The sequence below is a fragment of the Saccostrea cucullata genome, unplaced genomic scaffold, assembly GCF_032062105.1.
Source record: "Saccostrea cucullata isolate Sc308-1 unplaced genomic scaffold, CSIRO_AGI_Scuc_v1 ctg7265, whole genome shotgun sequence".
Lineage (NCBI taxonomy): Eukaryota > Metazoa > Mollusca > Bivalvia > Ostreida > Ostreidae > Saccostrea > Saccostrea cuccullata.
In genome coordinates this window covers 1-13922 of record NW_026928064.1, presented here as the reverse complement: position 1 = coordinate 13922, position 13922 = coordinate 1, and the positions used below count along the sequence as shown (strand labels likewise).

Sequence of the window (13922 nt, the reverse complement as noted above, 5' to 3'; positions counted from 1 at the left end):
ACTTGTGCACATCTCCGATGGTAAAGCATATGAGAACACATGTGGAGATCAAAACATTTCAAAACCACAATAAACAACACAATAATCATATTTCTGAATAATTATTGATTTGAATCAAAAGAAAAAAATGTAAGTTTCGTGAGAAATTTAGATGCACGTCACGGGCACGCATTTTTACAGAGCACCAATTTATGCAAAATAAACTTGAAATAAAAAGCAGTAAAATCTGCAAACACATTTTGAAATTATATCATTTGAATGGAACAAAACAACCAACGTCTTTGATTTGCAGCCCCTATGCAATTGGTGCATATCAACAACGCCTCGAACGCTGTAAACGTACCCATACCTGGTAATTAGGTTACTGCATCGGTTCGAAGATGTGCACAAGTCAAGTAATATACACCCTGAATTCCATTTATTGAAATATGCATCACAGAAAAGAAATAAACTCCGTAAAAGCTCAATAGTAAACACACTGTCATTACTCCGTACAGACGAGCACGTCGATACACTAGCTTGCTTAGTCCGTGCTGGTCAGATTTTGGTCAGGGAAAATATCACAAGTGGAAAGAGAAGTGATTTGGTATTTGCGCAGCTGAAAGTGGAGGGGGGGGGGTATTTTAACTGCTGTTCATACGCTATAATTGTGAATTGTCTATCTACAGTACATGTATTTCTAATATACATTGTATACAAAGTCATGTATATAGTCTGTAGTTGGTTTGCGTCGCAAAATTCATTTGACAATTATAACTGATTATTTTAGTACTTATCTCAAATCTGAATCAAGTTATTGGATGTTAGTGTAATTATTTACTTTAAATCTTAGAAGCAATTAACCAGAATACATTTATTATGTGTACATAGATCTATATGTTCCTTAACACACAAAGAGGAAATGCCACCCCCTGTTCAGATTGACATTTAGGCATTTGATTTTTAGGCGGGGGGTGCAAAAATTTAACAGAGGAATTAAAAAAGATGAATGAATGAATGACCACAAAATATGTGCATTTGAGGAATATATAAATATTTTATAATTATGTTGTTATAGAGAGTCTATCGAGATTTCAGTCTCCCTGTCTGATAGTCTAGCTGTTTTTAAAAACTTAAATATCTTTTTATATTATAATATAAAAAATAATTTTTGTAGGAGTATTGGGGAGATAATTTTAAAAAGCTAGGGTAGGGAGTCTTGACACTGGTTGAAAATTTTTATTAACTCTTTTGTATATTGAACTACATGTAACTCTCTCTCTCTCCCTCTCTCTCTTTCTCTGTAACCATCAGGGCAATAATATGTATAAGATCCTATGCACTTTGTGCTTTACCATTTATTAAGCCTTAGAACAGATCAAGGATTTTTTTTTCAGGTTGGATGTGAAAACTTCATAAATTGAAAAATAATTTTAAATTGGGCAACAAGTTAACCCAAACGGCCGAATTGAAAGAGAAACAAGGGGTATTGTGAGCAATGAGCTCACTAAATGATACACCGTCTCCCAAATGGTTATATAACATGTTTGAATAAGTTTTCTTATTATATCACAATTGTAATAAGTTTCGCTATAAACCGTGAAAAATGCTGAATCACACCGGAAACAATTATGTCACCCCCGATCTGGATTATTTGTGAAAATTTCAACGATTTTAATTAAATGATTTAATTTTTTTTTAGTTTTAAAAATGTCATATAACATAATATATACTCGGGCGACTATACCAGAATATTTGCCCCTCGGTGACAGGAAAGCCCTGGAGTGTTATGTCACCCTCTGCGTTCGGCATCGGGTGACATAACATTCCAGCGCTTCCTGTCACCGAGGGGCAATATTCGGGTGCGTATCATTACCGCTACATTTTCAAAAATTTCATTACCGCTACATGGTCATTACCGCTAAAAAAAACCTTACGTTACCGCTACATAAAAAGTATACATTACCGCTACATTGCTTCTTTCGTTACCCAATCACTTATACGTGTACAGTACAACCTATAAATGTACATGCATATATGTGCAAGACCTGTTCCTCCTGCTTACCACGGGGAAGTGAAAGTCGGACTTTGAACAGGATGGTTTTTTTTTTAATTAAAATCAACTAATAATTTGTCGAGGTCTGTTTTGCAGCTGCTTTTGCAACTCTTTTCAACGCATTTCCACAATTTTGAGTTTTTTAAAGTCTTATTTTTTTCTAAATATATAAAAAATCACTAACTAAGCCAGTATTCCCTCGATTTGTAACAAACTTCTCAATGGTGGTCATAATGTTCAGATGACGCTAAATGATTAAATTAAGACTGCAGAAATTTTTTTATATATGTACTCATTTTGATTAGATAGTGAGTGAATTCTGTTGATTAGAACTCATGTAAACCGAACTATACCTGGCTAAATCGATATGTAGTGGTTATGAGTTGTTTTTGGCTGATTCAGTATGTAGCGGTAATGAGTTGTTTTTTGCTGGAAAAATGTAGCGGTAATGATCGGTCGAAAATCTGACAAAATGTAGCGGTAATGAGTTGAATTTTTTGGCAATGTAGCGGTAATGTTGACCTCCCAAATATTCTGGTATGTCACCCTCGAAGCTATGTGATATATGTATAAAAATGGCAAAGTCCATATTTTGCTGTTGTCGCTAAACCCAAAATACGTGTCGGATCAAAATGTAAAATAGGAGGTGTACAATGGTAATATGTAATAAACCTAAGATTCTGTGAAAGTTTTTGTAAATTTCAGTAAGTGGTATAAGAGGATTTGCGGATAAGAGATGGGTATCCCAAAGCGTAACAGACAGACGGACAGACATAACTATCACTATATACCCTCCCAATTTTCAAGCGGGGGATATAATAAACGTGAAATGTACATCACAGGAATGGGTACATTGGGAACTTTCTCAAATACCTTCTCAAACGCATTGGCGTCGGAAGCAAATGGAAAGTAGGGGGGGGGGCTAAGTGCAAAGAATTTTTTTATACATTCAAAAAATCTGACAAGCTTAAAAAAATGGAAAATGTCCTTTTCCAAAACATGAATATATATTTCGTGTGAGGGAAGGGGGGGGTGAGGTAGGTTCGAACTAGCTGCAGATATTAGCTATCCGAAAAAATATATATATTGATAGACCGGATATCCGGTCTATCAATATATATTTTTTCGGATAGCTACAGATCTGCAGCTAGGTTTGCAACCTTCAGTAACAAAATTTTTCTCCAAACATCAACACTTTCCTCTTTTTTTAACCTATACCATGTATACTGCGACTTGTCTGTGGAAAGTGGTGGGGGGGGGGGGGAGGCTAAACCTACGCAGCAATGTTCAATGTCTATTCCAAGTATATATTCATAAAAAAGGCACCCCCAGATGTAATGTTTAAGTGCAAACGTTTATGATAAACAGAACCGAACAGTTTGTTTATATTTGCTAATGCTGAACTCTGAATGCTTTAGACATTAATTGCTTTAATCTTTAACTCCATCACCTCACTGGTCAGATGTTTATACTTTCCCAGGATATCATATTAACTCTGCTATTTTGTATCTTTGTTTATCTATGTATGAATTAGTAATAGATTTGCATCCAAAGCGAACTCATGTGTTGTTCTAACTAGCAACATTACATTGGCGACGAGGATATATAATTTTACATAGTGTTTGAGCGGTTATTAATTTTGACTGAGAAATATCAATAATGGCTACTGGATTTCCTCCATTTCCGAAGTTTGATGTCTCAGATCAAAGTTCAATAGGACAGCGTTGGAAAAAATGGATCCAGCGATTTGAAAATTTCGTCCTTGCTATGGGAATTACTAGGAATGATCGCAAAAGGGCAATACTCTTACACTATGGAGGAGACGAAGTTTACAACATCTTTGATACTCTTGCGGACACAGGAGGGCCAAATGACTATGATGCAGCAAAAACAAAACTGACGGAGCATTTCAACCCAAAGAAGAACCTTGAATTCGAAATATACAAATTTAGGCAAGCTAAACAACAATCAAGTGAAATAATGGATTCCTATCACACAAGACTCCGACAATTGGCAGAAAACTGTGAGTTCGAAGATGTCGATAGGGAAATAAAGTCACAAGTTATTCAAGGATGTGAGTCAAGTCGTCTGAGACGCAAAGCGCTGCGTGAACCTGACTTAACGCTCCAACAAATCCTAGATTCAGCGAGAGCTATGGAAGTCTCACAACTCCAAGCCTCCGGTATGGAAGACCATAAGAGTCAAGATGTACATTTAAATGCTGCAAACAGGAAAGTGAATTCGTCTAAACAAAGGAAACAAAGAGAACCAACAAGTAAGTGTCGCAATTGTGGAAAGGAATGGCCACATAAAGATAGACCGTGCCCAGCAAAGGACAAAGCGTGCAACAAATGCAAGAAAATGGACATTTTTCAAAGCAGTGTAGGTCTGGCCAGAAACAAGATACAAGAAATTTCAACCGCACACCCAAATCAAAGAAACCTGGTGTAAACAATTTGGATAATGACAGTAGTGATGAAGAATATGCTTTTGGATTACAACTTAATGCAACAAAATCTTTGCCTATCGCAAATGTCAAAATAAATGGGATTAAAGTTGACATGCTGGTGGATTCCGGAGCAAGTGTTACTGTCATGGATGAGTCGACGTTTGAAAGAGTAAGTCGCAAGAAACCAATTAAATTGTCAAAATCAAATGCTAAAGTTCATGCTTACGGAATGAAAGCGGCGTTACCAATAAGAGGTAAATTTCGAGCTGAAATAGAATCTAAACTCAGGATTATCGACACTGAAATTCTTGTGGTGAAGAGTGCAAGTGGATGTTTACTTAGCTGCAATGACGCACAAAAGCTTGGACTCATTCCGATTACAATAAATGCTGTAGACCAAAATGAAAATACTGACCAACCCAGTATACTAACGAGATTTGCTGATCGATTTGAGGGGATAGGAAAGCTGAAAGACTTTCAAGTGAAACTTCACATTGACGAAACAGTGAAGCCCGTTGCGCAACCACATCGCAGAATTCCGTTTCACCGACGAAAGAAATTAGAACAAGAGCTAAAGAAACTGGAAGAAATGGACATCATAGAAAAAGTTGATGGACCGACTCCGTGGGTGTCACCAATTCTAGTAGCTCCAAAACCTAAAAATCCTGACCAAGTGAGAGTTTGTATTGACATGAGAAGAGCTAACATAGCCATACTCGAGAACGCCATGTCATGCCTACAATCGATGAACTTGTTACTGATTTGAATGGAGCTGCAGATATTCTCAAAACTGGACCTAAACAAAGGCTATCACCAACTTGAGTTAGCACCTTGAATCGAGATATATCACAACATTTTCATCACATGTTGGACTGTTTCGCTACAAAAGGTTGATTTTTGGAGTAAATTCAGCAGCTGAAGTTTTCCGGCAGTCATCCAACAAACCATTGAAGGAATACCTGGAACACGCAATATAAGTGATGATATTATTGTGTATGGCAAGTCCCAGGAGGAACACGACAGTTCGTTACAGTTGCTCTTATCTCGACTGCGGGAACGAAATCTAACGCTCAACAAAGATAAGTGTGAGTTTAACAAAAGAAAGCTTGAATTCTTTGGATTTATTTTCTCTGAAAATGGAATATCGGCTGACCCCAAGAAAGTTGAGGCAATCAAACATGCAGAAAATCCCAAAAATGCATCTGAAATGCGCAGTTTCCTTGGCATGGCTAATTACTGTGCACGATTCATCAAGGACTTCGCCACAATATCACAACCTCTACGTGAACTGACCAAAAAGAATCAACGATGGACATGGGAAAAGAAACATGAACAGGCGATACAGAATATCAAGGACGCATTGACCAGTAGTGCAGTTATGTCCTATTTTGTCCCTTCAAAGCGCACAGAAGTCATTGTCGACGCAAGTCCCGTCGGACTAGGAGCTATCCTTACTCAAATTGATGGAAATGGCAACCGGAAAGTTATTTCCTATGGAAGTAAAACGCTTTCTCCGAGTGGAACAACAGATATTCTCAGACGGAACGTGAAGGCCTCGCAATTGTCTGGAGTTGCGAACATTTTCACCTTTATCTTCTCGGAAACACATTTGACCTTGTGACAGATCATAAGCCATTGGAATTAATATTTGGAAACCCTGCATCAAAACCACCTGCCAGAATTGAGAGATGGGCATTGAGACTACAGCCGTATGATTTCCACATAAAGTACAAACCTGGAAAGTTCAACCTAAGTGACTATATCTCACGTCACCCAATTCGTCAAGAAAATGACAAATCATTCTCTGTTGAAAATTGCATCAATTTTGTAGTCCAGACAAACATCCCGAAATCAATGACTCTGGATGAAATTCAGAAGGCTTCTGACAAAGATGTACTGATACGAGATATTCGAGATGCAGTGAGGAGTGGATCATGGGTTGTTTTCAAGAAATCAACAAGACCAGACTGGCAATCTGTATATAAACTGAAGGATGAATTGACTGTTTCGCATACCGGGATAGTTCTCCGAAAGGACAAACTGTTTGTTCCACACTCACTCAGAAAACACGTTATAAGTTTAGCACACGAAGGACATCAAGGTATCGTAAAAACGAAGTCGTTGCTAAGGGAAAAAGTTTGGTTTCCGGGCATTGATAAACAAGTTGAGTCGACACTAAAGAACTGTTTACCTTGCCAAGTTACGACAGAAACAAAACATCTCGAGCCGTTGAAGATGTCACCTTTACCAAGTGGACCCTGGACGGAATTGTCAATGGATTTTTGTGGACCATTTCCCTCGGGAGATTATCTCATGGTAGTTATGGATGAGTACTCCAGATACCCGATTGTGGATTTTCTTAAGTCTACGTCAGCAAAAGCTGTTATTCCTAAGTTAGACAAAATATTTGCGGAATTTGGAATACCAAAAGTTCTGAAAACTGACAACGGACCTCTGTTTTAATGGAACAGAATTTCGCCAGTATTCGGAATACTTAGGATTTTCTCACAGAAAGATTACTCCTCTATGGCCTAAAGCAAATGCAGAATCCGAAAGATTCATGAGAACAATTGAGAAAACAATCAAAGCAGCTAATATGGAAAATAAAAGTTGGAAACAAGAAATTTTTACATTTCTAAGGAACTACAGGGCTACACCATATTGTACCACAAAAATATCGCCATTTGAAGCTCTATTCAGCCGGAAAATCAGGACCAAGATGGATGTAGACGTTCTTAACGAAAACAAAGGAGGGAAATACGAAATCCACACGGAAATGAAAGAAAATGACATTAAAGCTAAATTAAAAATGAAACAACATGCTGATCACTATTCTCGGGCAAAGGAAATAGATTTAGAAGTAGGAGACAACGTTTTGGTAAAACAACCAAAATCAAATAAACTGTCAACCCCGTATGAACCAAAACCACTTGAAATTTTAAAGACTAAGGGTACCATGGTCACCGCCGGGAATGATGAAAAGACAATTACAAGAAACGCGTCGCACTTCAAAAAGTTGGAAGATAAAGCAGATCAGGATGAGGAACTCGAAGTTGACGAAATACCCGTGAAACAGATAACTCCACGAGTGAGTTATCGAGCCGTCCTAAGAGAGAAATCCGCACACCTAAGAGACTTATTGAAGAAATGTAGACTATAACTAGAAACGAAACTCGTTGCGAGCAACGAGAGGTCTTCCGTCCGATTCAGAAAAAACCCTGTAAAATCAAACTGAATAAGTGATTTTAAAAATCGGACACACGGTGGATCGAACCCAGTTCGCCAGCGTGAAAATCCATTGCGGTACCCATTACACCTTATGGAACCCGCTTCAAATTTAACATTCGAATATCACGAGACTGCTTTTTTTATTCTAATATACATTACATTTTTTATTAAAAATTCAGTTTGCAATTGTAAAATGACAGCCAGCTTGCTAAACTTTGCTCAAGATGATCACATCGAAATTTGTAACTTGAGTTTTAACAGTAATTTTTAGGATAGGTAATTATAATCTATTAGTAATCAACAGATGATACTGTTTTCTTTCCTTTCTTTGATATGTATTTAACTTTTTATCCCATGCAACTCCATATACAAGCATGCCAATTTTATATATTTCTGCACTATTGTCACAATTTGTCTACTACTTAAGTCGGGTCACGATACATTATTTCGTGCCAAACGTCAAAAGTAGTTCTTAACGCTATCCTTTGAAATGTTTGATCTATATGATGGATTTGATAGCTTCAATGAAATTTAGAATGTATGTTCTTATAACCTGAATTTGAGTCAAGTAATACTTCAGAAACATATAGTGAATATTAGGTCAGGCAAGTTTCTTGAAAAGCTATTACTTATAACCATGGTTTAGGATAAGTTTTCCCTGGTGCAAAACAAAAGATTGTTGTCATCGTATTTCCACTTGTAGTCATGTTGTATTCTACTTTGAGATGCAGACAAAAGCAATTTCAATAGACGTTTGAGGAAACCTCATATTAAAACTATACTCAATGTAACGTAATTGCGATGGCAATCTAAAGAATCCTTTACATTTCATAAATCTTTTTGGTAGAAGTTTCATTCATCTAAACGCTCAGCTGACCCTTTAGAACCCGACTTGCTTAATGGCGGAGTTCACGGAGATGCCCCGCCATCTTGAACACGCTTCAGATTTTTAAATGCGAATATCTAGTGTGTGGATTGATCAATTCTTAAATAAATTGTATATTAGGCCTTTCCAGTAGGGTCTTAATTACCATTAATTATTTCAAAGAAAAATATTGAAAAACAAAAAAAGTTGAAAAAGTGCACATTTAAAATTCACTTCCTGTAGCGACCGGAAGTACTGACGACGCAAACGAAGGCAAAATTGCACATCTATAACTCATGGTCTATCATCTCTAACAAGTCTCCAATTAAGAGCAATTCTCTGTAATCACCAAAAAATTTTGGCACGCATAGTTACAGATTTAAATTTTTATATAATAATTTAATACAGGTGTGTGAGTGATTGTAAAATCTAAAAATAGTTTTTGAATTGTAACCTTGGTTGCCATAGAAACGGGATACAAACTTTCTGATTTTTGTAAATCATGAAAATCTGTACTTTTCATGAAAAACCATGTCTAGAAATGAACAGAGATATCTAAATTTGTATTTATTGTTGTTATCCAATACTAGAGATTCAATCAACAATGTTTACAGTTTAATTTTAATTTCACACTCATAAGTGGTCATGTTATGCATTGCAAAATGTCAAAAATAGCTAAATTTTGCTCAGTTTTTACGGACATAAAACAAAAAAATGCAGCCATCTACAAATTAAGCAATAATAAAACATGAAAGGTTGATATTTGGTTATATTTCAACAATTAAAAAATTGGTGGGCAAATGATAAGTGTAAAAGAAATTCAAAGGTGAATATCCATTTTTTCTGCATTTTGAAGCATTTTTTGCTTCCCAATTACTTCCCTTGGATTACTCTCTAGTGTTTGGAGGTACAATATGTAGCAACTTGTAGTGGTAAACAAATAATTTGGTGAGAAAACTTATCAAAGCGGGTCCGGGATGAGGATTGGCAGTGTGGAAGAAGGAAAAAAGGCCAGGATATAATACATAAGAAGACAAGAGGTATTTATAAATATTACAAATGCTAAGTATGTATATTTTTTTCTCTATTTTATTGGCTTGCATGCATGTAACCCGAGATTCCTCTGCTATGAAAATTGTGACACCTGAAGGGACCTCTGTCCTGACTCTCCCCGGTACATTTACATACATAATTACTTAAAATACATGTTGATGGCAGACCATGAAGACATGAATCAGGTCAGACACAATCTCTTTATATAACCAGGACCAGTACAATCGATTGATTATGCTAGGTAGATAGCTGTAGGCCTATATTTTCAAAGCACCATTTAAGTCACTTGCGTAGTGCAGTGTTTAGAGCGTCTGCTCTAGAATTGCAAAGTAAGGTGTTTATGCTTAGATCGCAGGTCCATATCCCACTGCGGGACGTGGAGACCATGCAACCCTTCGGATGCTATCATATAAACTGAGGTCCCGTGTGGCAGTAGCCAGTAGGCACTAGAACAAATAAATCCCTTGTCGTGAGTGACAAGTATAGGACAAAATTTGTATCTCTCCAACGGCAAGTGGTGGGTCTCTCATATTTGTACTAAAAAATTCTGAAGACTAAGAGACATTATACAATCAATGTAATTTCCTTAACATTAAATGAAAGTTTCCCTTTCAGAAAAGAAAAAAAACAGGTGTATAAAAATATCTGAAGATGAACAAGCAAATTCAAAGAATTGTGGTCCCCCACTTTCAGTATCTTTGTGGGTTAGATATTATTTTTATGACATATTGTCTGTAATATGAACATATACCGGTACTATCATATGTCATTTATTTAGAAAGTAACATTGAAGTTGATTTTTGTTTAAGGATGAAAACCCTAATCCTGACTGTTAAAAAGTTATGGCCAAAGTAAAAAGTTTTTTCAAAGTAGGTCAACTCCAAGGTCAAGATCAAAGGGTCAAAGTTGTTGAGATACAATGAAAGGTTTTCTCACAAGGATTACATATATGAAGTATGAAAGCCCTAGCTTTTACTCTTCAAAAGTTATGGTCAAGGTTAATTTTTTTTGGTAAGTACGTAAATCTTTAAGGTCAAGGTCAAAAGGTCAAAATTGTTGATATCCAATGAAATGACTTGCCACAAAGAATACATATGTGAAAAATAAAAGTCCTAGTATCTACCGTGCAAAAGTTGTGAACAAAGTTATAGTTTATAAAAAAAGTAGTTAAAGCTCCAATGTCAAGGTCAAAGGGTAAAAGTTGTTGGTATCCAATAAAAAAGAATTACATATGTGAAGTATGAAAGACCTCCAGCCTCACCGTTCAAAAGGTATGATCAAGGTTAAAGTTTTTTCATTAGTACGTAAACCTCCAAGGTCAAGGTCAAAAAGGTCAAGGTTGTTGTTATTCAATGAAAGGTCTTTCCACAAACAATACATATGTGAAATATGAATGGCCTAGTATTTACTATTCAAAAGTTATGTCCAAAGTAAAAGTTTGGAATTTTTGTGTAAAAGTGAGTCAAACTCCAAGGTCAAGGTCAAAAGGTCAAATTTGGTGGTACCCAAAGAAAGGTCTTGTCACAAAGAATACTCCTGTGAAATATGAAAGTTATAGCTCTACTAAATCAAAATTTATGGGCAAGGTTCAAGTTTTTGTGATGGACAGACAGACGGATAGCTAGACAGACTGACGGACAGACAAATCAGATCTAATGTCCCCTCGCTTTTGCCAAAGCGGGGACAAAAATCATGGTATGATGAAATTTTTGTGTATAACAGTAAATTCTTATACATTACAGCCATATTATATGATACACATACTCCTATATATAAAACTAAAAGTACCCGGTAAATAGTTCTGTCAATAGAGAGGTTAAGCATTTTACCGTGTACATCTACCTCTACATGTAAATCTAGCAGTGATTTTACATCTTGTTCTGTTTAACAATCTGCACATGTACCGGTATTTGTAAAACATCATTTCAGCACGACACTTTTCAATCCAATTGTATCAAATAAATCTATGACTTGAAATAAAAAAAGATACATTGGATGTACGTAATAAATACTCAAATTCATACCAAACACAAGCTGAAAAATAAATATTCTGTAGTTTGAGTTCAAGAAGCTACAAGTTCTCACCTATGTGTACTTGTAGTCTATACATTGTGTACAACTTGTAGAATTACATGATATGCAAAACTGATGACTTAAATTGCATAAAAAATATGGGATTTCCGTCGGGACACGTACATGGTCATATCTGCTTAACCTCTCTTTTTTATAATGCTTGACCTGTACATAATTTTGTAAGGATAATATGACTTTTGATCATGTTGACAAAAAATAATTAATATATGGATTGATTTTTAGCTCACCTCAACGAAGTTGGGGGAGCTTATGTAATACCCTTGGCGTCGGCGTCGGTGTCGGCGTTGGCGTCCCAGGTTAAGTTTTTTGGAGCAGTTTTCTTTTTAAGTACTTCTATGTCCTATATTGATTAGACATGCATGGAAGATGGTTCTAGTGTGTTTCATTGTACCAGTCAAAGTTTCAGATGCAATTTCAGCAAAGAAATGACCAGGTTAATGTTTTTGGAAAGCAGGTTAACATTTTTGGTGCAGTTTTTCAGGTGTGGGTTTCATTTCCAAGTAACTATAAGCCCTATGTTGACAAACTTGCATGGATGGTACATCTAAGGATGCATACTACTGGGCTTGCTTCGGATGCTGAATCTGACCTACTTTTTCCGGTTGAGTGTACAGGTTAAAGTTTTTGGTGCAGGTTTCATTTCCGAGTAACTTATAAGCCCTTTGTTGACCAAACTTGCATGGATGATACATCTAAGGATGCATACTACCAGGCTTGCTTCGGATGCTGAATCTGACCTACATTTTCCGGTTGAGTGAACAGGTTAAAGGTTTTGGTGCAGGTTTCATTTCCAAGTAACTATAAGCCCTATGTTGACCAAACTTGCATGGATGATACATCTAAGGACGCATACTACCAGGCTTGCTTCGGATGCTGAATCTGACCTACATTTTCCGGTTGAGTGAACAGGTTGAAGTTTTTGGTGTAGGTTTCATTTCCAAGTAACTATAAGCCCTATGTTGACCAAACTTGCATGGATGATACATCTAAGGATGCATACTACCAGGCTTGCTTCGGATGCTGAATCTGACCTACATTTTCTGGTTGAGTGAATGGGTTAAAGTTTTTCGTGAGTGATTCATTTCCAAGTAACTATGAGTTCTTTAATGACCAAACTTGCACGGACGATACATCTTAAGATGCACACTAATGGACTTGCTTCAGATGCTGAATTCGACATACATTTTTCAGATAATAGACCAGGTAAAAGTTATGGGTGCAGGTCTATTACCAAAAAACTATAAGGCTTATATAACATTGTATAAGCCAAACTTGCACAAATGTTGCATCAAGAGATGAAAAATCTCAAATTTGCTTCAGATGCTGGATTTTGATTACATTTTCATGAAGAAGAACTTTTTTTATGTAGGTCTATTTCAAAGTATCAGATTAAAATTGCTTAAATATTTTCATTTTTGGAATGTGCACTTTTTGTTGGTTAATTGTGTGACTTTGCCTTACTTAAAGACAACATTTGTTGAGGTGAGCTCTGTAATCTCTGATTACCTATGTTTTTATAAAATTAATTTTTATTTTGAATTTAGTGATTTTTAACAAAAATTAAATTATATTCATTTTTTGTTTTCAAAGGATTCAACAAAGAGGATGAAAATGAAAAGGAACAAGAACATATACACATGTAAATCATGGCTTTAACGGAATTCAAATGAAACCTTGAAGTTAATTTTGAAAAAGGAAATTTCAGAACTGGGGAACAAGCCTATAGATGCATTTCTCTTCAAGGTAACCAGTTTCAAAAATCAAATCTAAATTGTTAGAAAAACACAGCACTATATGTAGTATATGGTCTGCTCATTTCTTTTTTATTGATCAAAATGATTTTTGAAATCATAATAATATATGTATGCATCAAAGAAAACATGTTTAACTTGTACAACTGTCATAATGATCATTAGAAAAACACCTCTTGATTTAGGGTTTGCTTTTACAATCATGTATTTAATTCAATTATGTATTTAATTGAGTTTGATATTTGTCTTCATTTGAAGATATTAAAAATTTTATTAACTTCTGCAGGTAGAAAAAAGTCATCTTAAATATATGAGTGGAGATGCAACATCATGAAATTCAAAGTAAAGTGCAAAGCTGAATATCTCATAAAATCTCCAAACAACGGTGAAGCTTTAAAAGTTGGAGATATGGCATTAAATTTTTTTTCCTTTGAAATACCAGGCAAA

The 13922-nt window shown here is 35.8% G+C and overlaps 1 protein-coding gene across 1 annotated transcript; it reads left to right on the top strand.

The window, feature by feature from the left end:
* The first annotated feature begins 3694 nt into the window (after window positions 1-3694).
* Window positions 3695-6947, top strand: LOC134276292 (uncharacterized protein K02A2.6-like). Its single transcript, XM_062758548.1, has 4 exons — window positions 3695-4310; window positions 4394-5167; window positions 5417-5983; window positions 6109-6947. The coding sequence occupies exons 1-4, from the start codon at window positions 3695-3697 to the stop codon at window positions 6945-6947; spliced, it is 2796 nt and encodes a 931-aa protein (XP_062614532.1).
* Window positions 6948-13922: the final 6975 nt, after the last annotated feature.

What these genes read in the sequence shown, in the direction of transcription:
- LOC134276292 (XM_062758548.1), top strand. Translation starts at nt 3,695, where the DNA reads ATGGCTACTGGATTTCCTCCATTTCCGAAGTTTGATGTCTCAGATCAA. An exon ending in GAAACAAAGAGAACCAACAA is followed by an intron (nt 4,311 to 4,393) that starts GTAAGTGTCGCA and finishes AACAAATGCAAG; the next exon opens with AAAATGGACATTTTTCAAAG. An exon ending in GAAAGTTATTTCCTATGGAA is followed by an intron (nt 5,984 to 6,108) that starts GTAAAACGCTTT and finishes ACCTTGTGACAG; the next exon opens with ATCATAAGCCATTGGAATTA.